Below are 27,650 nucleotides of genomic sequence, written 5' to 3'. Positions count from 1 at the left end.
TCCTTCTCACCATCAGCATTTCAGAATGAGTACTACTAAGCACTAATTTCAAAAAGACTAATCCTACACATGGACATTATAACCTCAGTGTAATATAAATGGAAAGAATGAATAAACTAGTGCTAATCCAGAACAGAGGGACTTCATCCTCCCAAATATTTTGCACAGGAGTGTTGCTCCCGACATCCTCCCTCATTGGTCATAGGGACAGGTGCTGCTAGGAGTAGCTATTCAGCAATTTCTAGATTTTTCTTACCACTGCTTTAGCACATAATTGCCTGATACGCATAATTGTGGTGTCAAGAGCAAGAAAGACCATTAGTGTGCGTATGTACACCAGATTATCATATGTAATACCTATTATCTGCAAATAAACCACTTTCTGGGAACAATCCCAATGGAATTTACTTGCAAATAAAATACAAAGGACTGCACTGTAATAGTTCTCTCAAATATCTGAGTTTTAAATTAAGTATTATTTTACAACACCACTTACTGCAAAACCAGTGTAACAATTCAGGCTATTTTAGATAACATAAATTTAGCACATAGCAAGAATGAAAGAAGTGACTATATTCACAGCAGCACTGGTATGAAAATAAGTGTAACATTTTCTCTATTTTCAATCTGTACGTTGGTGGAGGCTATGGAACTGTCATTCAGGCCATTATTAACATCAAGATCCATCAAATCAGGATATTTGCAGGAGGCAACTGCTATTATTTTTCAGGAACAAACCTATTCACTATACTGCCAGGGTAGCCGTAGAAGTCCTAAAGCTGTATATGAAAGAGATGATGACCTAAATGATGATAAAAAAAGGTATGGCTGTTTATATAATTCTAAGTGGTATTGCACTCCCTCTGAAGGAATGAATATGCAGTCTGTGAGTGCATTCTGAAGATTAGAGACTTAACTCATTTCCTAAAGTATATTCTAGAATCTACATGTTATAGCAGCAGCATTCACTTTCATAGATTTGGGGATTGTTCTAGAAGGAGATCTGGCCTGCAACTCTTTATGGAGAATTTTACTTCTGTCATATCATTCCTTCTTATCTTGTCAGATCTGGATGTCCTGTATACAGATAAAGGGAAAACAGTTTGGTCATGATTTTTCCTTATAGTAGTGAGCTTGCATTCTCAGCTTGCTCCATATAATGCTGCAGCCTGCCTTTCCATCCTCATTGTGACTGTACTGATAGAATGCTGAAAGCTTGGTCATCAGTAGGAAATAAGATCACTGAAGCAGACATCACAGATTCTTAAAGTGCAGCAAAATTCTATCATTTTTTCCACAACATGCAAACATAGCCACTCTTTCTGAAACTCACAACTGATCTAATAACTCCATGTCTGAGAATGAAGATTCTTCTCTTGCATTATACTTCCCCTCCCTCTCTCCCTCCCCTTTGGAAAAAATAAATTTCTAGGCAGCACAACCTCCCACCTTCTCATGTAGAGCTGCTTTCCACAGTGCAGGCTAACACAATGAGTGCTGAAAAAAAGTCTTGGAGCTCTTCTAGGGAGAACCATGGGAGAAGCAGAGAGCAGTCAGCTCCAGGGAACAAAAAAGAAAAGACGACACATAGGCAGAAAACCAGCAAAGAGAGGCAGCAATCCAATCAGAGGAAATTGAAAAAGGAGACCAAAAGCATACTTCAAGCAAGCAACCAAATCCATACTTCCACAGTGGTTGATGTGGATGATGTGGTGTCATTTGATGAAGAAATGGAGGTGATGGCCTTGCTTGAAAGTGAGAAGCAGGAGGAAGGTAAGGGAAGAAACGGGGTACCACACCAATAAAACATCTTCTGGAAAGGCCATCAAAACTTACTGAAGAGAATCTATTTTGATAGATCTTAGATCTATAATCCTTGAAGTCCACACTATCTCTTATAAGGAAAGAGCAAGAAAAGAAGGCAACCAGATCCAGGTTGTTAAAATCCAGGAAGCACTGGAAGACAGCAAGAAATTAGAGTATTCTCTATCTGTTTAGTGTTTTCTGGACTTCTGTTGCGTTGATCTGGTAGACATACCTTGTATGTCGTACTTTGTTAAAGGCAACAGGGTGATACCAATACATTGAATTTACCTGTCATCTCCCTTGCAGATAGCAACCAGCTCTGGGTGGCGGCAAAATGCAAAAGCACTAAATTATGTAATATATCATAAGAACTAAACAAGGGTGCTAGTAATCACCCTAATTTCCTAGTTGCTTTGGGCTTCAGGGGGACATGACCAAAAGAAATCAACAAACATTGTTGCAAGGTTATTAAGATGAGCATGCTCAGAGCAAATAATTTACTGGGAAAATGCAAAAGCTACTCAGCAACATTGACAATTGGTCTCCCAGTGGCAAATATCAGTACAGTATAAGGCATAGGCAGAGATTCTGAACAGTAGTTTATTATCTTCCAGTGAATATGGAATATAGTGTATGTTTGTGTGTTTCAAATGAGGCATGTATGAAGGAATCAGACTTTGAATTTGACTCAAATTCAAATGATAGTCATATCTGGAGGGATCTGTGGTATACTTCCTCTCCCATTGAGAAGCCCTGGTGCGAAGCTTCAAGTTGGTGGGTCCCAGCTGCTATTTTATTTTTTCTTACATAATCTTGTTCTTGGATACTACAGAAATTAGACAGCAGTGAGGCCCAGCTATTAGACATTCACTAGAGACCCAGAATAAGTCTAATAATTGGGTTATTGGTGTTTTCTGACTTTGGTTGTGTTTCTCCAAATGTTTCATTATCAAGGTAGGTAACATCAACATGTGGAAGAGTGGGGTTTGCTGATTGTTTATCTGTCTACCTACCTCTTTGCTGCCAGGCTGGATTGGGTTTTAAATGGTATCTAAATAGGGTTTATCTGTATGTTAATGGTTGATTTGTTAGAATGCCAAGCTTCCAGGAATTCCCTGTCGTGATTCATCAAATCATTTCATAATTTGGCCTGAACTAAAATGTCAACAGATTCCCAGCTGAAATTGTGGCTGAATTTGTCTGTGCCTAATGAGGAGCCTAGGTTAGGTATATTGGGTCCTGACAACCTGCCATTGGTTTTTGTTTTTCCAAAATGAATTTAGCTTAGCAGGGCACTTAAGAAAAGCTTATCTACATCAAGATTCCATACTGCAGAATTTACAAGCATCACCCTAAAAAACTTCATATAAAGCTACATTTTACCAAACTAGCTCACTGGTCCTTCTAACTCAGCATTGCTTAGGATTGGAGCAGCTGTAATAGATCTTTCTCAGCATTGCTGAGGATGGCAGAGATTGAATGGGATTTCCGATTCGGTATGCACAGCATTGTCTCTACTGTTAAGCTACAGCCTTTCCTTAGATAAGGCGGTTATGCTCTGACTGTATTGCCAAATGATATGAAATATGGATATTTATTTTGAGCAAGGACAAGCAACTCTCAGATATTTTGTTTTACAACTCCCACAGTACATGCTTTTGGCCAGAATAGATGGAATTGATGGAAGTTGAACTTTAAAATGGCCAGAGGGCCTCAAATGGTATATTCCTAATTTTGGGTTTATGAGACAAGGTTCATTATAACTGATCAGGCTTCACCTCTGAGAAGAATATTTAGGGAAAAACCCTTGTGAGTTTTCTTTCGCTCCTTGCCACAAAATTGTGCTGGTTGTAGAAGGTAGAGGTGTGGCTCTGGGTCTGTCTGCATGCAAGCTTTATTTCTCTTATCCTTCATATATTCTGCTTTCCCTTTGCTGAACTCTGACATCCAGCAAGGTAATGTTTCAGGCAAGTCTCTTTGAATGTAAGTGAGAATGGAGTTCTAAAAGAGTGGTATCTGCATCTGAAGCCCAATATCCAGGGCTATTGCACACTATTATGCCCATGCTCAGAGCTACTACTACATGGAGTTGCCTGTTCTCAGAAGTATTTTAATTTTTTTTTATAAATAGCTATATGGGAAATCACAGGATAGGGGGCTGGACAAAGCAGAAACATTGTTTTCTGCTAGAATTAAGATATATTTCCATTCCATTTTTTAGGCTCTACTTGATATTAGCTGAGCACCACCTAGGTCCCCCTTGGTTTTTATTAGCTTCACTCCTTGATCTGTCACCTCTATCCTCGTGCACATGCACATACAAACACCCCTCAGGATCTAAGCTTCAGAAGACCCAATAGTCCTTCAGGGCTGATATTTGTTACAGAATCCCCTCCAACCACAGATGACAAGTAATGTAAAAACAGGGCTTGTTCCTCATAGCCATTAATCTTACAATACATGCTTTACTTGTATAATCATTATTTCTGGCAAGAGTAGAAATAGCCACAGCTCTCTGTAACATACAGTACTTACAGGATGAACTTAAAGAAGAACAGAAAGTTACAGTGTTTGAGTGGGGTAGCCCTATGAACCCAATAAATAAATAATGAAGCATCCTTTGATTCCAGGGCACAAACACAGGGTGTCCAGCTCCTAATGTTATCCCAATGTTTGTGTATGCTGCTTGTGATAGATCAAGTGATTGGTTTAATCCATTAGCTTTGCTGCCTTTCCACTTTGGCACTTCACCAAAGTGAAAAATATCCATCAGTCATATACTGCAGCAGGAATAGGGCAGGCCTGACTTCAAGACCCTGTGTTTCCTTTCTAGTCTCCTTTGTATGCCCCTTTTCCACATTCTGTCATAACACAAATCTTTTTTTTAGAGGAATGACAAATGGAACTGAATCACTTCTTAGCAGTGAACACTTTTATTTAAGATTTCTCTCCCCTTTCCATCATTTCACAGTTGTATTATTTTAGCCAAACCAGTAAAGACTGTAGAGTTAAAACAAACTAGAGCAGCCTAGCACTTTTATGCAGGTTGGTTGGGCCACTGACACAATGATGGTCCTTTCTCCATCATATTTTTAACATTTTAAAAGTAACACAAAGTCAAACTCAAATCCTTGTGATTAAATGGACATGTCCATATAGTTTTATTGATGCACACAATTATGTATTTTTACAAATGCTACTTCGCCATTTTCTTGATATTTCATGTGCCAAGATGTACTTGCCTGGACTACCTCACAAGGCTGACAATACATTGCAAGTAGTTTCCTTGACCAATAGAGGTGAATATGTGTAGCTCAGGGTGAACTGTGGAGTCCTTGGGGTTCTCTGAGCTTGGTTCTTTTCTTGCAAACGTTTCATTACCTGAGTAGGTAACATCTTCAGTGCTAGAATGGGATGGGGTTTGCTCTCTGTTTATATACTAGCAGTCAGAAGACATGATGAAAATTCCTTAATCTCACAACACATGGACAGACTTAACCATAGTTTTAACTGGGAAACTGTTAGCATTTTAGACCAAGCTAAATCCAAAAATGCAAGGGAATTCTTGGAAGCTTGGTATTCAGGCAAGGCAGCAATCAACAGACACATAGAGATAAACAGCATCTACACACTATTCAAAAGAGTCAATAGAAAAGAAAACAAAAGATCAGAACATCTCCTCACCAGCAGTCATCACCTAGGTAAGCAGAGATTACCACCAGGCACACAATCAAGCAGTAAACAATACCCTAATCAAGGAACTACCAGAGGAACAAAACAAAAACCCCACCCCCACCAACACTGACAGGGCATGCCACAGTATATAAACAGAAAGCAAACCCCATCCCATTCTAGCACTGAAGATGTTACCTAGCCGGGTAATGAAACGTTTGCAAGAAAAGAACCAAGCTCAGAGAACCCCAAGAACTCCACAGTTTCCTTGACATTCCATGTGCCACTGAGTCTACCTTTTTAGGGACAGAATAGCAGAATGGTGTTTGTCAGGATCTACACAAGCCAGAACCTTCAATTTTTTTTTATTGCTTTTACTTTTATTGCTAAGTATATATCAATGGGTGAATAGTGGAATGGTGGGAATGTTATTTTAAACCGCTTGCTTGACCTGCCATAAAAAGGGGGGAGAGGAGGCCAGGTGCCGTTATCTTTATCTTGAAACAAGCAACCAAGGCCAAGAGGTGTGAGAACCAGGGCAAGGTGCGAAGAGTTTCAAGCGGGAAAGAAAAGCTAGAAGGGGAGGAATTTGGGCTTAAAAGGACAAGGGTTTGCTTTGTAGAATTAGACTCAACAAACTATGATGCTGTACACTTCTCCTGAATAAAGAAATCTTTGATGGAACTCTTTGGACTCCAGAGGATTTACTGAACTTTGGGATTGAGTGTGCGGACTCTGACATTTTGTGGAGTCTCACCATTTTGCGAGGGATTTACCCAGGGAACCAACCACCGTGGAAAACCCCCTCGAAAAACCTACCGCGGCTGCGGAGATGGAGGAAGAGTGCCCCAGGGCTGTAGGGGGGATTGAGGAGGAAGAAACCCTAACAGGTACCTACCCTACCCTCCCGCCGCCGCGGAAACCTGACCGGCACCTGACGAAGTTGTGGAGCATGGAAGAGCTGGCTGGGGGAATGTCATTCCTGGACATGGCCCCCGAGAAGTGCTGGGCCCTGATGACAGGGAGAGTCGAATCGATGCGGAGGGACACCCTAGAGGATTGCATACATCTCCTGCAATTGGAGAACACCTTAATAAAGAGAGAGCTGATGAGGATGAGCGAAATCGTTCGTCGTTCAGGTCTATACCAGAGCCCAGGAATAGAGGGGGAGGGCGAAGAAGGGCTGGAGGAATCGCTATTAGCCCCCCCCAACCATGCCCGCAATGGCAACCCCTGTAGCTCCAGCGGCACAGGGGCCTCCAGCCGCCCCAGTTGCACCACCTGCGCCCGTCCCGGGGGTTCAACGGAGGGTCGCCCCAATCCAAGCCAGCAAGATGCCCTCTTAAAGCGCTGGGGATTGACCGAGAAATTTAGCGGGGACCCAAGTGAAGTACCTAATTTCATGGCTCAAATCACCATATGCATGGAGCAGACGGGGCATTTATTTGCATCCGACCGGGAGCGCGTACTCTACATTTGTAGAGTGTTTACCGGCAAAGCGGGGGAGTGGCTGATCCAACTCAGAGCAACACAAGCGTCTGAACTAAACCACCTGGGTGGATTTTTAACCACTCTTCGTAGAAGATTTGAGGACCCTGGAGTAGTCTCCAGAGCCCGGGCACAACTAGGCAAGATGCGGCAGGGAACCCGTAGCCTCAGCGAGTACGCCTTAGAATTCTGCGGCATTGCGGGATTGCTTCCAGATTGGCCAGAGCAATTCAAAATCAACTGCTTCCAGCAAGGGATGCGCTGCGACCTGTGGAAGTTAGCGTTCGCCCGAGGAGACCCGAATTCCCTAGATGGATGGATCCAACATGCCGGTAACGTCGAAGCCCAGTGGAAAAGAGTTGACCCGGACTTCGAGCGGAAACCCGGTACCCTGGCACTGGCGTCACGGAAGTCACCACCGAGAGGAGGAGACAAGAGATTTCCTAGAGTGGTCAAACGCGTTTGTTTCCGCTGCGGTGAGCCCGGTCATTTTGTGCCGTCCTGTCCTAAACCACCGACCGCACGGGTGGGGAAGCCGAAAAAGCCCGCTGGAGCACCACAAAAACCCAGCACAAAAGGCAAAAGAGGAACCGCAGCGGCAGGAACGGAATCGCTGTTCCCAGACCTCGTCATTTACGAAGATGGATCGGTCGGAAAGGAACAGGAGGCAACCGTGGATTCCAACAAAACCGCTCGCCAAAACAAGGCTGAAACGGATGATGAGGAGGACGACTCGGATGAGGATGAGGCGGTGAGTGTTACCACCCTTAAAGTGACTATCTCGGCACCCAGAACGGAGCGTAAAGCCACGCTAACTGCGCTAATGGATACCGGCTGCTCGCACTGTTTGATCAGTCCCATACTGGTCAACGCGCTGGAGCTAAGGGTGAAAAAAATAAAGACTCCCATAGTTTTCACCCAGCTGGATGGGTCCAAAGTGGGGGGAGGGGCTGTGCTGTATCGCACTGAGCCTTTTGAGCTACAAGTAAGGACCCACCGAGAGACTCTTAAATGCTTAGTGGCTCCTTTGGGGAATTACGCCCTAATCCTTGGAGCAAACTGGGTGAAAAGGTGGGACCCCCGAGTTTTTTGGAAGACGGGACAAATGCAATTCGCAGATGGAATTTATTTGGGGGCTGAGGAGACAGAAAAAATAAAAACCGCAATGGCTGCAACTGCTAGCAGCATAAGTCAATCTCTAGATTTGGACCCAGAGTCCCTTAAGAACATTCCTAAGCCCTACAGGGATTTACAAGCTGTGTTCAGCAAGAAGGAAGGATATACACTGCCTCCCCATAGAGACACTGACTGTGCTATTGAAATTGAGCCAGGGGCTAAATTCCCAAAGAAGAAAACTTACTCTATGACCCAGAAAGAGCTTGCCACTCTAAGGGAATTCATAGACACCAATCTGGCAAGAGGATTTATACAGCCGGCTAAATTGCACATGGCAGCACCCGTTTTATTTCGGGAAAAGAAAGATGGAAGCTTGAGACTCTGTACTGACTATAGGGGCCTCAGTGCCATCTGTAAAGAAAATAAGTACCCCCTCCTCTTAATGAAGGACCTGCTAGCTGAAAATATTTTCAAAGGGAAAAATATTTACCAAACTGGATTTAAGGGATGCATATTTCCGTGTAAGGATTTGTGAAGGAGACAAGTGGATGACAGCATTTTCGACCCCTTTTGGTTGCTATGAGTACAAGGTCCTCCCATTCGGGCTTTCTGGGGCCCCTGGGGTATTTATGCAACTAATTAATGAAGTGTTACATGAACATTTATATCGAGGAGTATTGGTTTATTTAGATGACATCCTTATTTACTCCGATAACTTAAAAGACCATGTAAAGTTGGTGTGTGCTGTTTTAAAAAAATTACTGGAGGCTCAGTTGTATGCCAAATTGTCAAAATGTGAATTTCATAAAGAACAAGTGGACTACTTGGGGTATTGTATCTCCAATTCAGGGATTGAAATGGATCCTGCAAAAGTGAAGGATGTTTTAAGTTGGGAACCACCCAAAACCAGGAGGCAATTACAAAGTTTTTTGGGCTTCGCTAATTTCTATCGCCAATTTATTCCAAACTTTGCACAAGTTGCTTTGCAGTTAACTGACTTACTAAGAACAAGAGGCAAAGACACAGCGAAAGCTCAAAAGTCTGGGGCCCCATTAGTATGGACAGAAGAGTGCCAAAAAGCCTTTGAGGCTTTAAAAACCTTGTTTATGGCAGAGCCTATTTTAAAACACCCAGAACCTGACAAACCCTTTGTAATTCAAGCCGATGCCTCTGACGTAGCAATTGGAGCTGTTTTACTCCAAAAAGATGAAGGGGGGTTACTCAAGCCCTGTGCTTACATTTCCTGCAAATTTACTGAAACAGAAAGAAGGTGGCTCATTTGGGAAAAGGAGGCTTTTGCGGTACGTTGGGCCTTGATGACATGGAGACACCTCCTTGAAGGGTCATCACATCCATTTGAGATGTGGACGGACCACAAGAATTTAGAGGCCCTTACAACTCCGAGAAAGCTATCTCCCAAACAAGTACGTTGGGCCCAATTTTTCAGCCATTTCAAGTTCACTTTAAAATTCCTCCCTGGAGGGAAAAACTTTTTAACTTTTTCCCCTGGAGGGAAAAACTTTTAACCGATGCATTATCAAGACTACCTCAGCATAACAGCCAACAAGAACAGGTGGTTGCTCCAGTAATTCCTAAAGCACCACCTCAAGCAGAACCTGGCTCAGTAGCCCTGACCAGAACCCAGTCAAAACTACAAAGACAAAAACCTACTAATGAACTGCTCCAAAAACTAAATGCTGCCTTAGATTCTGATTAATGGTTCCAAAAAAATAAAAATACACTAACCCATGAACACCAAGCTTGGTGGATGGCAGACAAATTGTATGTTCCAGTTTCACTTCGTAAGCAAATCCTAGAAAAGGGCCACGATTGTAAAACCTCTGGACATTTTGGATTTATAAAAACCTTACATTTATTACGTAGACAATTTTGGTGGCCAACCATGAGAAAGGACATTTCTGAATATGTTTCTATATGTCCTGTATGTGCAATGTCAAAGAAAAGAGGAGGAAAACCTTTGGGCCTTCTACAATCAGTGGCATCTCCAAAAAAACCTTGGGAAGAAGTTTCTATGGACTTTATTGTTGATTTACCTGAGAGCAATCACAACACAGTAATTTGGGTTGTAACTGATCTGTTTTCTAAACAAGCGCATTTTATTCCTTGTACATCAATCCCAAATGCTAAAAAGTTAGCAGAATTGTTTATATCACATATCTACTGCCTCCATGGCGCCCCCAAGAGGGTGATTTCCAGAGGTTGACCAGGGATCAGATAGGAGAAGTGATGCCACCTCTGCATGAAAGACCCAGAGCACCTCTCTGATCACATTCACTATTGATCACCTGACTTTGTCTCCTATGTAATAGGAGGCGAAACATAATTGAAGTTTTATACCTTGAGGCTGACATTGGATGGTGTCAGAATAAGGGAGGAAATACTAACAGCTAGTAACAGCACAGTGTCTTTTATGGGTTGGAGTCAAAATGAATACAAAAATGTGGGAACAAGGAGGAATGGGCAAAGTGCTGTTGCTGCCAAAGAATGATTCCACCCTGGTTAAGTATGAGTGGGGATTCAACTGGAGTGTATTTAAGCTGCAGGTAGTCTATGACTACCATCAGATCCACTCTGAAATTAACTGTTCTCATTTGTGTATCGTGTTTGTGTGTGCTGCTTGTATGTGTGAGTTGTAAATGAAAATTGTTATGATATCTTAACAGTCATAAATATCCTTCAGTTCACCATAATTGTAAAGGAACTTAGTGGCATCCCCAGCGTGGTGCCGTCCAGACAATGATAGGATTAAACTCGTAGCCAACTTAACTAGTTGATATTCCTAATCAATGTCAGCTGGAAACCAGGTAGTCAAGAAATACCTGAAACATATGCAGGTGGCAGAGAAAAGTTTCCAATAAAGCAAATGTATGCTGGAACATTACTCTGAATTAGAATATAATAGAGTCCCTATTTCATCTGCAGATGAAATCTGAGTATGTGATCTCAGTTCTGTTTTTCATCTTCATATAGTCTCATCTTATTCCCAAAATAATTTGGGTCAGCAAGTCCAGAATCCCTATTGTTTAAAAAATAAAATCTGATTTTTCCAGTAACATAGACAGGTTTAAAGAGACCAGGAGAATCCTATATCCTGTATTGTTTTTTCTGCAGGCTTAAAATCTTCAGGCCTAGGCATCTGTGAGTGGCTTCTTGTCATCCTCTCACTCCTTCTCATCATAATCACATTTCCCATTTCCATCTGGTTCTGCATGAAGGTAAGACTATTTCTAGAGATTGAGAGTTGATACATGTGAGAGACAGCAATCAGTTAGTAAAGTTCATACATCCAAATGCTGTGGGGTACAGCAGCAAACCCTGATATCCCACTCATACAGAAAAAATTCATGAATTGGACAGCATATGTGTTAACCTGTCTGTCCAAGTTAGTCCTATTTGATAAGGATATTTCTTTTACATATAAACATACTTTCAGTACACATTAAACACATTTCATGTACAGATGGAAGAGGCAGATTTTAATTCCCACATTTTCTGATTTTGTAAACCAAGCACCAAGTCTTCACAATCCAAGCATTCTCCATGATTCTCAAGCAGTGAGACCTTTTTTTCTTTTTTTACTAGATTCCTGAGATCCACAATGCGAAGCCAAAAACCAGTGGTAAATCAGCAGATGTCATCACTGCATACATTCATCTCTGTCTCTCCCTATCAAACTCACATACCTACCCTCCAGATGCACCAATCTACAAATTGACTGGGGCCATCCAGCCACATCACCCCAGTGCCTCACTCAGAAAAAAAGTCTTACATCATGAGTTAGATTCCTTCTTCAGAAATCAGAATGAGGCATTGTAATGAGAGATCCAGATTAGCCTCAGGCCAAGTCAAGCTTGATTCCCAGTGATTTCAAAAACATGCTGATGTAGTTTTCTTGGTGGTAAAATCACATGGATTCCCACTGCTTTCTTCAAGGGTATTTTTTTTTTACCTCCCAGTCTAGGTTACAGCTCTGGGATTTTTTAGTGGTTCCCAAGTTGTAAGTCGGATATAAACTTAGCTTTTCAAGATCAACCACATTTGATTAGGAGCTTCACATTTAACACCTCACTGTTAACAATTGCAATGGTGTGGCTCCTTGGCTTCAACATCTAGTTCACCTGGATCTTGTTCATGATCTTTTCTCTCAGATGGAGCATGAGGCAGACAGAACAGCACGCAGCTTAACAGTAGTTGAGATGGAGGCCTCATCCACTCTTCTGCCTCACAGTTGGTGATCAAAGTCTGACTTAGATATTTCACCATAGTCAAGGCTCATTTTTATCTTTACCTCAGAATAATTACTCTTGCCCAATGGCAAAAATATTTATAATCCCATTTTACTTACAGTATATTTACCTTCCTAAAGTATTTGATAGAATCACTCCTCATTTGTACTAACTTACTTTTCTACATTTTTATGGGAATATCTTATTCCATTGCCTTACATAACTGGGATCTTTTCAAAAACTGAGAGAGGTCATGTTACAATTGAAATAAAACTACCCAAGTTTAGTCATCCCCTTCTATGTGGTCTTTCTCTAAATGATAAACTGATCATCTGTTATTTCATATCACCAAAATAACAAGAACATGCTGTGGCATCCATAGCAAACTTCAATGATGCCAAAATGTCAATTTCATCACATGAATGCCACCATTATGTACTTGTGTCATGACATCTGATGCAAGGATGTAAGTCATGGCACTTGTGATGAAGTCATACTTGTCTTCATTTATTCCCATTTCCCCTTCCTCTACCCCTGCAGATACCCATGAGGACAGGAACCCTGTAGTTTTAATAGATAACATGAAAGAAAGTTATTCAAGTGAAAACCAGCTGTGATCCCCAGATTTTCCTCTTCTGCTCTATTTTAAAATATCAAAAAATCCTTCTCCTTGCTTATGACCAGCCAACTTAAGAGTTACTGTGTGTTTACTTTAATTGCATGAAAGCACATAACTGGAATGCCACATAGGGAGTGGAGTATTCAATATTGTCATACCAGGCAGCGTGGTAACAATGCTTGGCTACTGAGGAGAAGAGTCATTAAGCCACATAAGCTGTTAAAACAGAAAAATGTGCAAGGCTTATTCCTCTCATCACTTTACATTTGCACCAACTGGCATTAAAAGCTTTCTGAAGCCAAACTGTTTGCACTATCTGCTTCCACATTCTTCCTCCTCTCAAATTCTGTTACTCATCTCCATTTTTCTATGACAGATTGTACGGGAGTATGAGAGAGCTATTTTATTCCGATTTGGTCGTATTCTTCATGGAAGGCCAAGAGGGCCTGGTAAGTGTACAGAGATTGTTAGACTTTTGCAGAGCCACAAGTTAAATATAGCACTGCTTGCTATGACATCTATACAGACTGAACTATTGGGAGTCATTGATGAAGTAAAAGGAGGTGCCAGTGTCAACGTTATTGAGAAACATTGACATAACTAGGGTGTTGCACTAAAAATATACAGTGAACATCATGTGAAGAAATCATCCTGCTAATCATCATTGCTGAATTATCTAAACCAAGGGGCAAGTAAATAAAATGTTATAATATTGGCAGCTTCACTTGTGATAGAAATTAAAACTAGCTTCATTGCCATGGGGTGATCCCTATATTTTTTTCCATACTACTTGAATTGAGAGGGCAGATGGTCTGGAATAGTGTGCTGGGGGTGTTGTGCAGCTAGCACTGTGTTTCTGAATGGATATTTGTTATACATCTCTTTTTCAAATATTACAAAAGATACAAATATATATTTGGAGGTATAGGGCCCCATCTTTTCCTGTAATGTGCGAAGCAACTAGATGGCAGAAAAACCTTGCCTCTTTGCTACCATCTAGTAGTCACCTGGATTTTTGCAGACCCAGATCTGGTAGACATCAAATATATTTAAATAAGTTCTTATTGGCTCCATTAATGTTTTTGCCATCTGCTCCATAAACTCCTTTCCCGTTTTTTGGGTTTTTTTGCATTCCTTATTATCATCTTAGATTTTTTTCCAGAGTTTTTGTTCTGTTTGTGAGGATGGACTTTTCATTTCCTGAAGAAAACCTTGCATCTTTTTGGATGCTATCAGAAAGCCTTGCTGACCTTTTTTTGGAATTATATTGCAGAGTACTTTCCTGTAGAGTTTTGATCAGTGTGATTTTAAATAATTTCTCTGGACTTTTCCTTTCAGTCTCTTTTTCACCAGTTCCCTAATTTTTTAAAAGTTTTCCTTTTTGTAGTTAAATGTGATGGTGTTGCACTCTGTGGTAAGTATCCTACAGGTAGTCCTCATTTACCAATGGTAATTGGGACTGGGAATTCCATTGCTAAGTGATGCTGTCGTAAAGTGCAATGTCATGTGACTGCACCAACTTAGAAGGGCAGTTCTGGCAGTCCCAGTTGCTGCTGTTAGGTGAATCTTATGCGGTTGCAGCATCCTGTGGTCACATGATTGCCATTTGCAACCTCCGGCCAGCTTCCCCATTGACTTTGGTTGTTGGAAGCTGACAGCGAAGATCACAAATGGCAATCATGTGACTGCAGGATGCTGCAATGCTGTAATTGCCAAGCACCTGAGTTGCAATTATGTGACCTTGGGGATGCTGTGACAGCTGCAACTACAAGGACCCATCATAAGTCCCACTCGTTCAGCACTGTCATAACTTCAAATGGTTGCTGAACAAGTGAACTTTAAGTCAGGGGTACCTGTATTTGCATATATGCTAAATGCAATAGCATTATGGTCATCATCTCTTTTTTGCTTAATAACATTTACATCTTGCACCGGATCTGCCAGTCTACGTGGTACTGCACATGGAACAGGTAGCATTTCTGAGAACTTTTCCTAGGCATATCAGCTGAAAATACAAGAAACAAAATGAATGGGTGCCTCAAGGACTTTAGCATGGAACTAGACAAGCGGTGACCCATTGGGTCACTGTTTCAGAGATATTTCCTTACCTAAACAGAGAAACAGAATGATCGAGGGCAAAAAAGCAGTGAAGTGTGAGTGACTTGCAACTTGCTGCTGGCTTCCCCATTGACTTTGCTAGTGGGAAGGTGGCAGAAGTCTTCCTCCCTCCCTCCCTTCATTTCCATAAACATATAATATAGGCTTGTGCCATTTGCCTTCCCCTCACGACCCTCAGGATAGCCCGTCAAACTGCCTCCTCCCCTTACCCCCTCCCCCTCGGTCTGCCACTTTGCTGGGGGGAGGTGGAACCAAGGGAACCGTGGTCTGTGAGGAAACCCCTGCTCCACATTCCGGCATGTCCCAAAAGGCCCCCTCTAGGGAGGAAGAGGGCTCACCCATCGACTGCCAGCCCTACCTTGCCCACAGGCACCCAAGTCCTTCCCTCACTGCCAACTGCCGTTAAGAGATTTCAGATTTCTGCCTCAGTTCCAAAGTAGCCAATCGCCACTCGCCTGTCAGGCCTTGCTGCCAGCTGATTGGGTGCAGGGGACAGAGGGAGGCGGGAAAGAGGTCAGGAATACGCCCATGATGATCACATGACCTGGGCTGACTGCTATAGTGCAGTGCTGAAACAGCCACAAATTTCCCAAATTTCAATCCCACAGGAGTCATGGGTCACTACATTCTGTAAGTTAGCCCATTTGAGGTACCTTTTTGGGGAAATTGTTGCCCTCCCATGCACCATTTTGCCCAGTTAAAGGTCACAGAGTTTTAGTAGTATATAGATAAAAGAAGTCTGGAAATTGACAATAATGTATTAAAATGTTAAGGCAAAAGATATAAGTGATGGCCACCACTCCATTCCACCATTGTTTCTGTTCACAGATTTTAAAGCATTTCATAAACCTTTAGAACTTGACAAAGATAGCAACTGGACAAAAGAATTATATTCATTTGTGCAACCAAACTTTGGTTTGGTTCCCATGACATGGTAAGGCAGATTACTGGAAGATCTAACAGTTATATATAAGCAAATACCCTGGTTAAGTGAATCATGATTTACTTATTTAACCCAGTTTTCTGAATTTGCATGGCAAACTGAATCATAATTTGACAAATACTGGATTCTCACAACAAATTTGATTAAAATATGGTTGATAGTTTCTGTAGTATGAACACAGCCAGCATAACATGGGAACCTGAATCCCAGGTCAGATTGTGATAAAAGTAACCCCTGAACCACATTTTTATCACTAGTTTGTTGCAACAGTTCTTAGAAGATGAGATTCTTATTTCTTACATTACATCAGCATTTCTTATAAGATGAGATTAATTCTCCTTTCTGTCTCGGCGTGGAGACAGAAGGTTACAGCAGCCTTATAATGGGAATATTCTAGCTGCAACTACTCTTTGTCCCTTTTGTTTTTTCCATAAATAAATATTTTGTGAACATTTGGGGAAAAATGAGGACAAAATGGGGATGATTCCAATCCCAATCAGGCTGCTATGACTTTTATTAAAAGGGAATGAGTGCCTGGTTGCTACAAAGGAGACTGTGATAGCAACCAAAACAGCCACTATTCCACAAATATGGGTTGGCCTCAATGTGTCAAGTCATTTGATGTTGGATCAGATCAGCCCATACACACATGCACACAAATGCATGCATAAACCACTGGCTAGAATGCTTCTGATGGTCAACCATCAATTTTCTGAAAGGTCCATCACCAATCAGTGATCACCAGCTCAACTGAATATGTTTTCCGTATGTAAAGTCCCAATATGATAACTTGAGAATCAAAAACTGTGACCTTAATTCCTAGCATGTAACTTCCATGCTGTTCTGTTTCTCCTAAAAGGCTTGTTTTTCCTCCTTCCCTGTCTGGATACTTACCACAAAACAGACATTCGTCTCAAAACTTTAGAGATTCCTTTCTATGAGGTAAGTGAGTTCAGTTACAGCTTACTCATCCTCTTCTAGCTCATTTGCTGGAGAAAAACTCATGGATGATCAAAAAATCAGAGGCAGTTGCCAAGCAAACATGATTTAGAAAGAAGTTACATAGGTTCTGTATTGATTGCACTTGTTGATGACCTTTGGCAGAGCCGGGATGGGGCTATTGTGTCCATCTTTGTGCTTCTTGATCTCTCAGCAGTTTTCAGTACTGTGTACCATGATATCCTTCTGGACAGACTGTAGGGATTGAGAATGGGTGGCACTATATTGCAGTGGTTTTCCAGTCACTGCTGATGGAGGAGGGAGAGGTTGTGTCCACAGCCCCTTGCTTTTGGAACATCTCAGGGTTCAATACTCTCGCTCCTCCTGTTTAACATCTACATGAAGTTGCTGGGTAAAGTCATCCATCAGTTTGGGGTCTGGTATCATTAGTATGCAGATGATACTCAATTGTACATCTCAACTCCTGGCCACCCAATGTCAGTGTCCTGACCCAGTGTTCAATCCTGGGAAGACTAAATGGTTTTTTGGGCTTTCTGGATCTGGGATTTTTTTCACCTTGGCCTTAGATGGAGTGGCACTTCCCCATTTGAGACCAGTGCACAACTTGGGAACTCTCCTGGATTCACAACTACTGCTTCAAGAGCAGGTGCAGCTGTGGCCAGGAGGGCCTTTGTACAGGTCCATCTTGTGTGCCAGTTGCACCCATTCCTAGAATGGAAGGCCCCTCAGACTGTCACTTATGCCTTGGTCACCTCATGATGGAATATTGCAATTGGCTGCCCTTGAAGATGACCCGAAAGCTACAGCTAGTCCAAAATGCAGCAGTGTGTACAGTGATGAGCACACTTGATACATCCATGTCCGTTAATGATCCACAACCTGCACTGGTTGCCAGTCTGCTTCTCAGTGCAATTCAAGGTGCGGATTGTCATTTATAAATACTTTCATAGCATAGGGCCTGGTTATTTGAGGGACCACCTATCTCCATGGTTTCTGCCTGACCAGTGAGATTGGGCAGAGGGGGGGTGCTCCAAGTCCCTTCTATTAAACAATGTCACCTAGTGGGTCCCTGGAATGTGCCTTGTCTGTTGTGATGCCGGCCCTCTGGAATAACATCCCACTGGAGATTCACATTGCTCCAACCCTGCAAGAGTTCCACAAGTCTTTGAAAATGTGTTTGTGCTCTCCAGCCTGGACCTAGGTTGTTTGTTGAGCCCCTGGTGAGTTTTTTGTAAGGTAACGTGTGTTTTGTTCAGGTGCACATATTCTTTTCTTCTTTAATTGTTTTCCTCTCTTTTAATTACATAAGATACCCAGAGTAATGTAGGAACTGGGCAGCCTTCTGAATCAAAATAATCAATCCATTGTTGGCTATCAAAAGTCTGCAGCTGAAATATCACCTTAAGATTAATTAATTACGTAGATTTAAGGAAACTATGTGTCATTGACTCACCCTCCTCCACACAAAAACATATGACACGCAGACGATACTGATATATCTTGCGAGATTCCTGTAATCTTGCCAGCCCAGGTATTGCAGTAATAAGGTTGCTCAATTTTTGTAGGTCCTGGATTTCCTGTTTCTTTCTAGTGACAGGCAGAATTATCAGCACATCTGTTCCTCATCTTCTTACATTGGAGATTACTCATAATGCCTTCTATTCCTTGTAGGTAATCACCAATGACATGGCTGTTTTGGAAATAAATACTGTCTGCTACTATCGAATGGAGAACGTCACTCTCCTGATGACCACCCTCGCTAATATTTCTAATGCAGTTCAGCTGCTAGTACAGACTACCACAAAGCGCTTGCTGGCACATCAAACTTTCACCAACATCCTGATGGAGAGAAAGAGTATCAGCCAGGAGATAAAGGTGGGAAAGATGAGGATTTTTCAGAAGATGATAGCTCTGGATGAAGGGCAAATCCATCAAAAATATTTATATTGTAATCAACAGAAGAGAATACATGTAGCTCAGGGTTGAACTATGGAGTCCTTGGTGCTCTCTGAGCTTGGTTGTTTGCAGACGTTTCATTACCTGACTAGGTAACATCATGAGTGCTAGTGAGTGTGGGGCTCGCTCCCTGTTTATATACAGTAGCTTGCCCTGCCAGTGTTGGTGGGGGTATAGTTTTCTCCTTGGTAGTTCCTTGATTAGGGTATTGTTTTCTGCTTGTTTGTTTGATGATGGTACCTAGTTGAGTAATGAAACATCTGCAAGCAAACAACCAAGATTAGAGAGCACCAAGGACTCCACATTGTAATAAGTGAAATGGAATTAGTAATATATTGCTGCCTTGTTATTGGACAGTTTCTCTTTCTTGATGCAGATTCATAAGAATTGCTTTGCTAAGTCTGGCCAAGATATATTCAATCCAACCTTTGTTTCCAATAACTGCCAACCTAGATACCACAGATAGGACAAGATGCCAATAATTGTGGGCTTTTAATTTGAATAAATCCCTAAAGAGTCATTTATTACAAACCACTTCATAACAAAAAAGAATTTTGTTGTAACTTCTTTTTAAAATTATTTTGGATTATACCTTTTTTTGGTTTTAATCACTCTAAGCCAACCAGATCACAGTAGAAAGATGAGCAGCCATATAAATTGTTTAATTAAATACATAAATAAAAAGCTTTCATTAGAAAGCAGAAAATTATACCTTATGTCCCCTGAACAAGAGAAGGAACTGGAAATGAGATTTAAGCCTTGCATCAGTTTCTTCCTTCCAGCTGCCAATTTCCCTCCAGTCTATGTTTCTGTATTTACAGTGGCAGTCTAGAAGGCAGAATTCTCTGTGCAGTTGAAGGATTAAACTTGAATATAACATTATGCCATAATATAGCTTGGTTTTGTTTTGTTTTTTTTAAACTTGGTATGAGCAACATTTGGATGTTCAGAAGGACCCAGGAGATTCCCTAATATTGTGACATTACCAGAACTGTTTAGCCCAAACTTTTTGGTTGGGTGAGAATGAGAGTCAGAGTGGGAAGCCTCTAGCCTCCTAATTCCCACTTTAATCCTCTCCTCAAAGGTCTGAAAATGCACCACTGAATTACACACATTTTCTACTAAATTTGGAGATGCAATGGGGCAGGTATACGTGGCCACAGGACACAATCTGTCTACCCCTGATTTAGTATAATGGTTTAACATTATTTGAAAACCAGGCCACTATAATTTTTGTTAAAGAAAAGACTTGCTTAATGTTATATTGTGAACACAAGCAATAAAATTGCATCTTTTTACATTCCTTCAAAGAAAAATGATTTATGTTCTGGAGCCAGCAACCTAAATTTGCACAGAATGTATTATGCCTCAGCAATTAAAACATATAGATTAAAAATGTCAATACTGACTACTGAAAGTGGCTTTGTCATCTAAGGCCATCTGCACTTTTCATTGGTTTTTGTTTTCTGAACAACATTACAATATACAGTACTCCTGCTTGCTTGAACACTGGTCCCAATTCTAAGCTTCTCAAGGTTTGCCTTGGCCATACCATACTCACAAGAATAAAAATTGCCAAAGGCAACTCCCATTAACTGACGAGCCAGTAAATTCTCTTTACAATCCGAAATTGTTACCACTTCCCCTTGAGTGAAGAGTGGACACAAGAAGATGCTTTGACCTTGGCGGTCAGAGTCACAGATTGTTTAACTCAATTATAGCCTCAACTATCACTTTACCTAGACTAATTTGTGCTAAAATAGTTTGTACATAAATTAGTCTTATTAACCATATATTATGGATTCCTGAAACCATAATGAATTTACAGAAAAAAGTGATTGTCATAATGGTTATTTAATTGAAGAGGAAGAGAAGGAACCAACAACCATCTGAAATTGTGCTTCTTTCTATATATAAGGGATTTGGGAACTGGCTGTGGATTTAATTTGATTAAACATGAGGCTGCTCATAGACCCACACTGTTTTGAATTACCCAAAATGTATGAATTACCTATTCATGAACTACCTGCTCATCCTGTGAAGAGACCAAATATCTTCATCTAAGCGTAATATCCAACAAAAGCATTCACAACAAAAATTTGCTGCGTTGAATGAGATCTTGTCATCACTGGGAATAATGTGGCTGCATATATTTATAGTCTGTGTTCATGCAACACACCAAACTATAAACATCATTTACAAACCATAAATCATGACTTCAAACAATCCTGATCAAGCCTAAACCAAGCAAACCACAATACATCTTAGCATGTTATATGAATCAGGCAATCAATTAAGGAATAATGTGGTTTGTTTCTTCTTTCTTAGCATGTGTGAAAATAGCTATCAGAGTTTGTTAACCATGGTCTATAGTTGTACATGTTGAATGAATACAGACACAATAGGGCATTTTGAATCAATTTAAACAGATGCAACTCCTCCAATCACATTAATCAGAATCAAGAGAAATATTACAAGACTTGATTTTACTCTCTAAGCAGTTGTCCTTGAAAAACATCAATCCTCATAAACTCGTGATATTTTTACTTGAAGTTTGCATGAAATAAGGACCCAGAAAAAATAGCTTCTACTTGAAGAGTTTTTGTTGGAGGGTTAGGATAATATTTTATATGTTGATTTAAGGACTTTTGGCAGTCACATGAATACCCCTCCTTTTTTTTCTTTTTTGCAGGTGGCTGTGGATGCCATCACCTGTCAATGGGGGATCAAAATGGAGCTGACAGAAATGTAGGTATGAAATCTGTACTCTGTAAAACCAAAGAAGTGTCAGAATGTCAGGAAAGGAAAAGAATGAAATCTTTTAGCTGTTAGTTATAATTTGTAACTTCTCACTCAGGTATTACAAATTGTTTGTGTTGGCCTATAATTAGCAATTATGATTATGCCAGTCCATGAAGAAGTCCAAAATCCATTGTTAGATTTATTTATTAGGACCAACTAAAATGTTTGTTTGAGCTTCTGCATTTTCCAGAATCTTCATTAGGCAAGAGGTTAGGAAAACACACAGTCTGTGAGCTTTGCCCATGATAGAAACAGACAGGAATATTATAATTAATCATTAACTGGTAACACTTCCACTGGCATTCAGTCTGCTGCCTCCACTGGCTTTGAACTGCAGACCTCATAGCTGAAACACCTATCCTTGGCTGTAGATTTCCTTGCTTTTTCCCCATCCTGTTTTTGCATTATTTTTGGTAACATTGTCTCTGATGAGGAGTGCTGGAGAACTCCAAAGCCTGCACACTCTTTTGTGCTATTTTACTTGGCCCTTGCTATATTGTGAGTCTAGGCATGAACTAATTCTAGACGAGTCTCCATGGTATAGTATCTATGAGTAAAACAACCAGCAGTATGAGAATTGATGCTTGTTACAAGTGTTTAAGATATCAAATGTTCCTGCAATATCAAAGAAATATAGATATGGTCAGAGGCTATAATAGGCCAGTTCTGCAAGTGTTTAAGGTTGTCTTTGAGGAAGCTTTAAAAAAGCACTGTAAATTTGTTGTAATCTTCTTTAAATCTCTTTGTGCAGTCTTAAGAGCAGTGACAAATTGGCTCACATCTCTATCCAGAATGGAAAGTGAATGGCTACAACAACTACTATCATCAACTTTTACTGAGATACGACACCCAGAATACTAGGACTGTCTCTTGACCAAGATATGCCTAAATAAATGAATAATTTCACGAGTCAGTAAAGGCACCTGTGACATACGTTAATGTCACAGGTTCATTTAATATCCAGGGGTGGATTACCCAGACTCACCAAGATATTCCCAATGAGACACTGCACACACGGCCTTTTCTCTCCCCTTTTTCATATTGGGGTTCCTTTACTTATAAAACCAATATTCACAGTACAAAAGTGTTCTTTTTTTATACCCAGGTGTCCCACTAATACAGTTTTCACCTAATCTATATTGCTATTGCTCACCTTACTGTTCTACTACTCTAACTATTAAACACTACTGCTATCCCTAGAATATCTACTATTCCCAGGTACCAATGCTCCTTTAAAAGGACAGTGCTCCTGGCCTTTCCACAAACCTTGACCGCTTCCTTCTGCCTCGCCCCACACCCACCAGCAGCTGTTCCAAACACAGGGCTCTTTAAACAATCTCTCCCCCATCTGGATGCTGAGATGCTTTAGAAATAAAAGGGAAGGTACGGAATTCCAGTTGCCTACACTCTTTTTACAACCTATCCTTCCACAATTAATTACTTCCATCTTCCCTTCCCTTTGTCTATGCAAACTGGAAGCTGCTTTCAGCCTTGCCAACTGTCTATGGAGGGTGGTTAAAGAAACTGGAGAGTTCTTTTTTTCATAGTAAAATCATGAGGAGAGAGAATGGGTGTACCTTAGGTGACAGCTGCCTGAACTGAAGCAGATAAGTCAGTGAAGAAATAGCAGTAGTTTCCTTCCAAGTATTTCCCTGGGGCAAAATGACTTGTGAGTCTAAGCAGCTAAAAAGGCCAGTGCAGTCTTGAGTTGTGTTAACAGAGGCATTGTAACCAGATCACGGGAATTAATAGTTTCATTGTATTCTGTGCTGGTTAGACTTCACCTGAAGAACTGTGTCCAAATAACATGTAATTCTCTCTTTAGCAGAATGGCAAACTAAACTATGGGAGTATGCCTCAATGTAAAAAATAACTTCCTATCTGAAAAATATGATACAGAATTTAACTTGGAAACCATTCATGAATTATAACTCTACTCATGGACTCATACTGTATCCAAAATTGGGTTTATCTGAAGGCTTTAATAATATAAGCTTATGCCTGACTTGTTAAATAAGGATAGAACTTTTTTTTATAAGAAAGAAACTCTTGTTGCGTGTTTATTATGCTGATTATACTTATAGTAAGAATGGATGTCTCTCCTCCCAATAAGGTTATGAACTAAGAATTTTGAGGTGATGCAAATTGATAAAGCAATATACTGACCCATATTTATTTAATACAATTCTGCACCACAAGCCTTGGATCAGGGTTTGGACATTAGTGCTCTGGCTTTCACTGTCCGTATTTTACTAACAGCATGTATCTGCGTTAGGAATTACTTTCACTGCAGGTGGGTTACTCTCTCTGAGCCTCACACATTATTATGATCACTCATTCCAAATGCACTGAGCAATGAGGTGTCTTCACTTGCCATTAAGGAAATATCACCATTGCAAGAAATCTGATTTCCAAAGAATGGCAGATTATCTTTCCACATTTTATACTATTCCTACTTTCAGAGCCAAGAATGTTAAAATTACTGGGTGTGGGTTTTTTTTTTTTTTTTTTCTGACAGAAGGGTTAAATGTTACTGTGATTGACAGTGTAAAAGCTAGGAATGTGGACTTTAGGTGAAACCTGAATCCAGTGCAAAGTGCAGCAATTCAAGACAGTATTTTTACCCATCCAAGGTAGGGAGGACTGTTCTAATCTACTCTGCCTTAATTCAGAAACAAATCCAAAAACTTCTGGCCTTGATTTGTTACTGTGGAGTTGCCTTGCATGTAAATAGTGATGGCATGGCAGCCACGCAAAAAGGGGGATTAAAAAAATAGCACTTGTTTGTGTAAAATGCAAAGAGGAGGGCAAAAGGGAGAGCAAGTATTGAATTCAAGGCCTGGCAAGTCTGTTCTCAACTCAGAATGAGAATAAGACCACCCTTGGTCCCCCATTCCCAGCCTTTTCAAAGGTTGGTGAGATCATAGGACAGAGCTTCCAAACACTAACCAGAGAGATTTTGGAGAGGGAGGGTGTGACAAATCTCAGTCAAATTGCACTTTCAGTAGATGATTGAGCTTTGGAAATGCTGCAGAAAGTGATTGGAGTATGTCTGTGAGGGTCCACAAAATTCAGAGGATTGTGGTCCAATTTGGGATATACCAAGTTTGCTGTTGCCGAAAAAGGTGGCTAGGAGAATGTCAAGATAGGGTTTGGGAGAAGAATATCAGCTCTCCCTAGTTGCCCATGCCAGGCTCTTTCATCTCACTGGAGGGGAACATAGACTTGCATAGCCATGTAGTGGAGGCAGCTTCTACAGTCTTGGGTTTAAACCTCTCTATACAGAGTTCATTGAGATACATTCTGGGTTGTTGGGAGTCAAGGTGAAAGAAATAAAAAAGGCAGCCTAGCCTCAACACCAGTTTTTCAATTAATGAATAGAAATTCATCCTTGAAGAAAATTGGTATCTGTAAATAATATAAGAATGGTCTCTTGTGAGATTGGATCTCATTCTTAAACTTGACAGAGGTCAAGACAAATTACCCATGGATCAACCCAGGGTGAGGCAGGCTATTTCTAGAACCTCCAATCTGATCCTCGAAGCAGGCAATTTTGGCTAAGAAATCAGTAGGCATGGACTGGAGATGATGGTAGTGAAACTCCAAATGGGCTGGCTTGTAGACAGCACCTGGGACAAATATTCAAATATCATATCAGCCCAAGATTTATTCCCGAAGTAAATAGCTGAATTAAGTTGGTGTAATCAGATCAGATAGTTTACAGTCCATGATGAGAAAAAAAAAAGGTAACCAAAAATATATAATCCCAGATGCCAAACATCTTCTATTGTTTCCAGGTCTGGACAGTAGCCTTTCTTTCGTGATTCCTATTTTTATTTCAGTAAAGACATTCGGCTGCCAGCTGAGCTTCAGGTATCACTATCTGCACAAGCAGAAGCCCAGCGTCATGCCAAAGTGAGGGTAAGTTGTGTGTCTGCCGATACCCATTTTTATTACAGGAGATTACAGGAGAAAAAAATGCTTTTCCTCTGGTGGCGTTTCAATGGGAGTGGCAGGGCAGAGGAAAAGATGGCCAACAGGAGGTTGAACCACCTGATTCTGGTTTTATCTTCATACTTTTCCTTTGCAATGGTAAGGCCTCGCTATCACCTTTTCTATCCACTTTTCTTTTCCATTTAAGTCCCCAGGTTGATTAAAGGATACAGCAATGTCAAGGAAACATGTTTCTATCATATATAGCTACATGTCCCATCCCTCTTCCACAGTCAAGTATAGAGACTCCTATTTCTAGGATTAGAGACAGAAATGACTGGATGGAATTATTACAGTACTTATAACCTGCCCTAATCCCAAAGGATTCTGGGCAGCATACAACTTCCAATAAAAATAAAACAAACAAGACAACCCATAATAATAAATAGCAAAATCAGAACAGTATCAGAAACACCACAGAAAACAAGAAAAAGTCCCAAATAAAACACTAGAGCAATTAGTAGATTGCTCTGCTGGTCTTTTTCTTGATTCTGCTTAGAGAGAAGCATCAAAGCCAAAGTGGTCCAAGAAGAAAAATATTAGTCAGATGTACTTTTGGGGGGAGTGGATAAAGGGCATGGGCTACAGTAAGGTTGTTATTATGAGAGGGAAATTAAAACAAGCATTTTTAAATGCTTAAGATATATTTATGAACATTATTTCTCTATGTGTAAGAGGCTTTATATGAAATTCAACAAAAACAGAACACTAGGCAGCATTTTGCTATCACTGCTGTTGACTCAATTCTAAGCTTTCCTCCAAAACAAATGTTAACCCAGCAGCTACTGTAGCTTTAATCTGGAAACCTGCTATTGAGGAGGCTGATGCCCTGTACCATAATATCGATTGAATGTAAGTAAGGAGAGACAGGCAGGATGAAGCAGAAACTGTTAGTGACCTCTCATAGACTAGTCTCCATGATCCATTGCTTACTTTCCGATTTCAGATTACTATGAATTTTAGAGCTGTTCATAACTTGTAAGACAGCACATTCATAGGATACACCATGCTTCATCTCCCTAATCTTTTGTGTGAATTTAATTACCAGGTCTCCTGAGTGCTTGCACAAAGTACTGTTATTTTGCTATGAAAGAAAAAAAATCTGCAGAGAAACGAATAATCTCCTGCAACCATAGGAACAGACATCAACTAGTAAATTACTGAAGAGGAAGAACTAAAAGAGTCTGTGCTGTGTACAGGAACTGTATTTAGGATATTTTTAATGAACATTGGAAAAATTGGGACTACTTAAACATCATAGATGATTCTTGGGCAAAGTAATATAACATCACACAATATACTGGGTAGAGTATACTGTACTTTTTCTTTCTGATTTGGGCTAAGGAAAGGCAGTATCTTATAATAAGTAATATAGTTACAGAAACAACTGAATGCATATTCTCAAATGGCCTTTGTGTTGTAGGTGATTGCTGCTGAAGGTGAAAAAGCTGCTTCTGAATCTCTGAAGATGGCAGCTGAGATACTGTCCCATACACCAGCTGCTATCCAGCTCCGTTATCTTCACACTCTGCAGAACTTGTCTTCTGAAAAACCTCCCACCATTATTCTGCCTTTACCCTTTGACCCCCTGAACCTTTCAGTTGCAGTGAATCAAAACTCCGCTGGCTACAACCCTTCAAGTTGTGACAATAACCCAGTAACTTCAAAGGGCAAGGATTCCCCCATGCTATAGAAATTCATGTAAAATTCAAAGGATTATGGTTTCAAGCTGTAGCTGATACAGTTCACCACATAATTGGCAATTAAATCTCCTGCTTAAAATTCAAATAGTAATAGCAATCAAATAAAAAGTACCAAACTCAGATATACTACCCAAGATACAAATGGCAGGATGTTGCAGCCAATCCTGACTTATAAATTTACTTCTAAGAAGCTACTTATTTTTATCCTTTTTCTTTCTTTTCTATTT

The 27,650-nt window shown here is 40.6% G+C and overlaps 1 protein-coding gene across 1 annotated transcript; it reads left to right on the top strand.

Moving 5' to 3' along the window:
• The first annotated feature begins 1,490 nt into the window (after nucleotides 1-1,490).
• Nucleotides 1,491-27,585, top strand: NPHS2 (NPHS2 stomatin family member, podocin). The gene is made up of 8 exons (XM_007432482.4): nucleotides 1,491-1,773; nucleotides 11,215-11,318; nucleotides 13,325-13,397; nucleotides 16,869-16,951; nucleotides 18,641-18,844; nucleotides 21,618-21,673; nucleotides 25,570-25,648; nucleotides 27,144-27,585. Exons 1-8 carry the CDS (start codon nucleotides 1,491-1,493, stop codon nucleotides 27,411-27,413), a joined length of 1,152 nt encoding a protein of 383 aa, XP_007432544.1. The 3' UTR covers nucleotides 27,414-27,585.
• The last annotated feature ends 65 nt before the right edge of the window (nucleotides 27,586-27,650 follow it).

This window comes from Python bivittatus, unplaced genomic scaffold, assembly GCF_059951505.1.
Source record: "Python bivittatus isolate LINGU-HERP-01145 unplaced genomic scaffold, Pbiv_v1 ctg000700_np1212, whole genome shotgun sequence".
Lineage (NCBI taxonomy): Eukaryota > Metazoa > Chordata > Lepidosauria > Squamata > Pythonidae > Python > Python bivittatus.
This window is presented reverse-complemented; position numbering and strand designations above follow the sequence as displayed.

Coding starts and splice junctions, on each gene's coding strand:
- NPHS2 (XM_007432482.4), top strand. CDS start 1,491: ATGAGTGCTGAAAAAAAGTCTTGGAGCTCTTCTAGGGAGAACCATGGG. Junction 18,845..21,617: donor GTATCAGCCAGGAGATAAAG/GTGGGAAAGATG, acceptor TCTTTTTTGCAG/GTGGCTGTGGATGCCATCAC. Junction 25,649..27,143: donor AGCGTCATGCCAAAGTGAGG/GTAAGTTGTGTG, acceptor TTTGTGTTGTAG/GTGATTGCTGCTGAAGGTGA.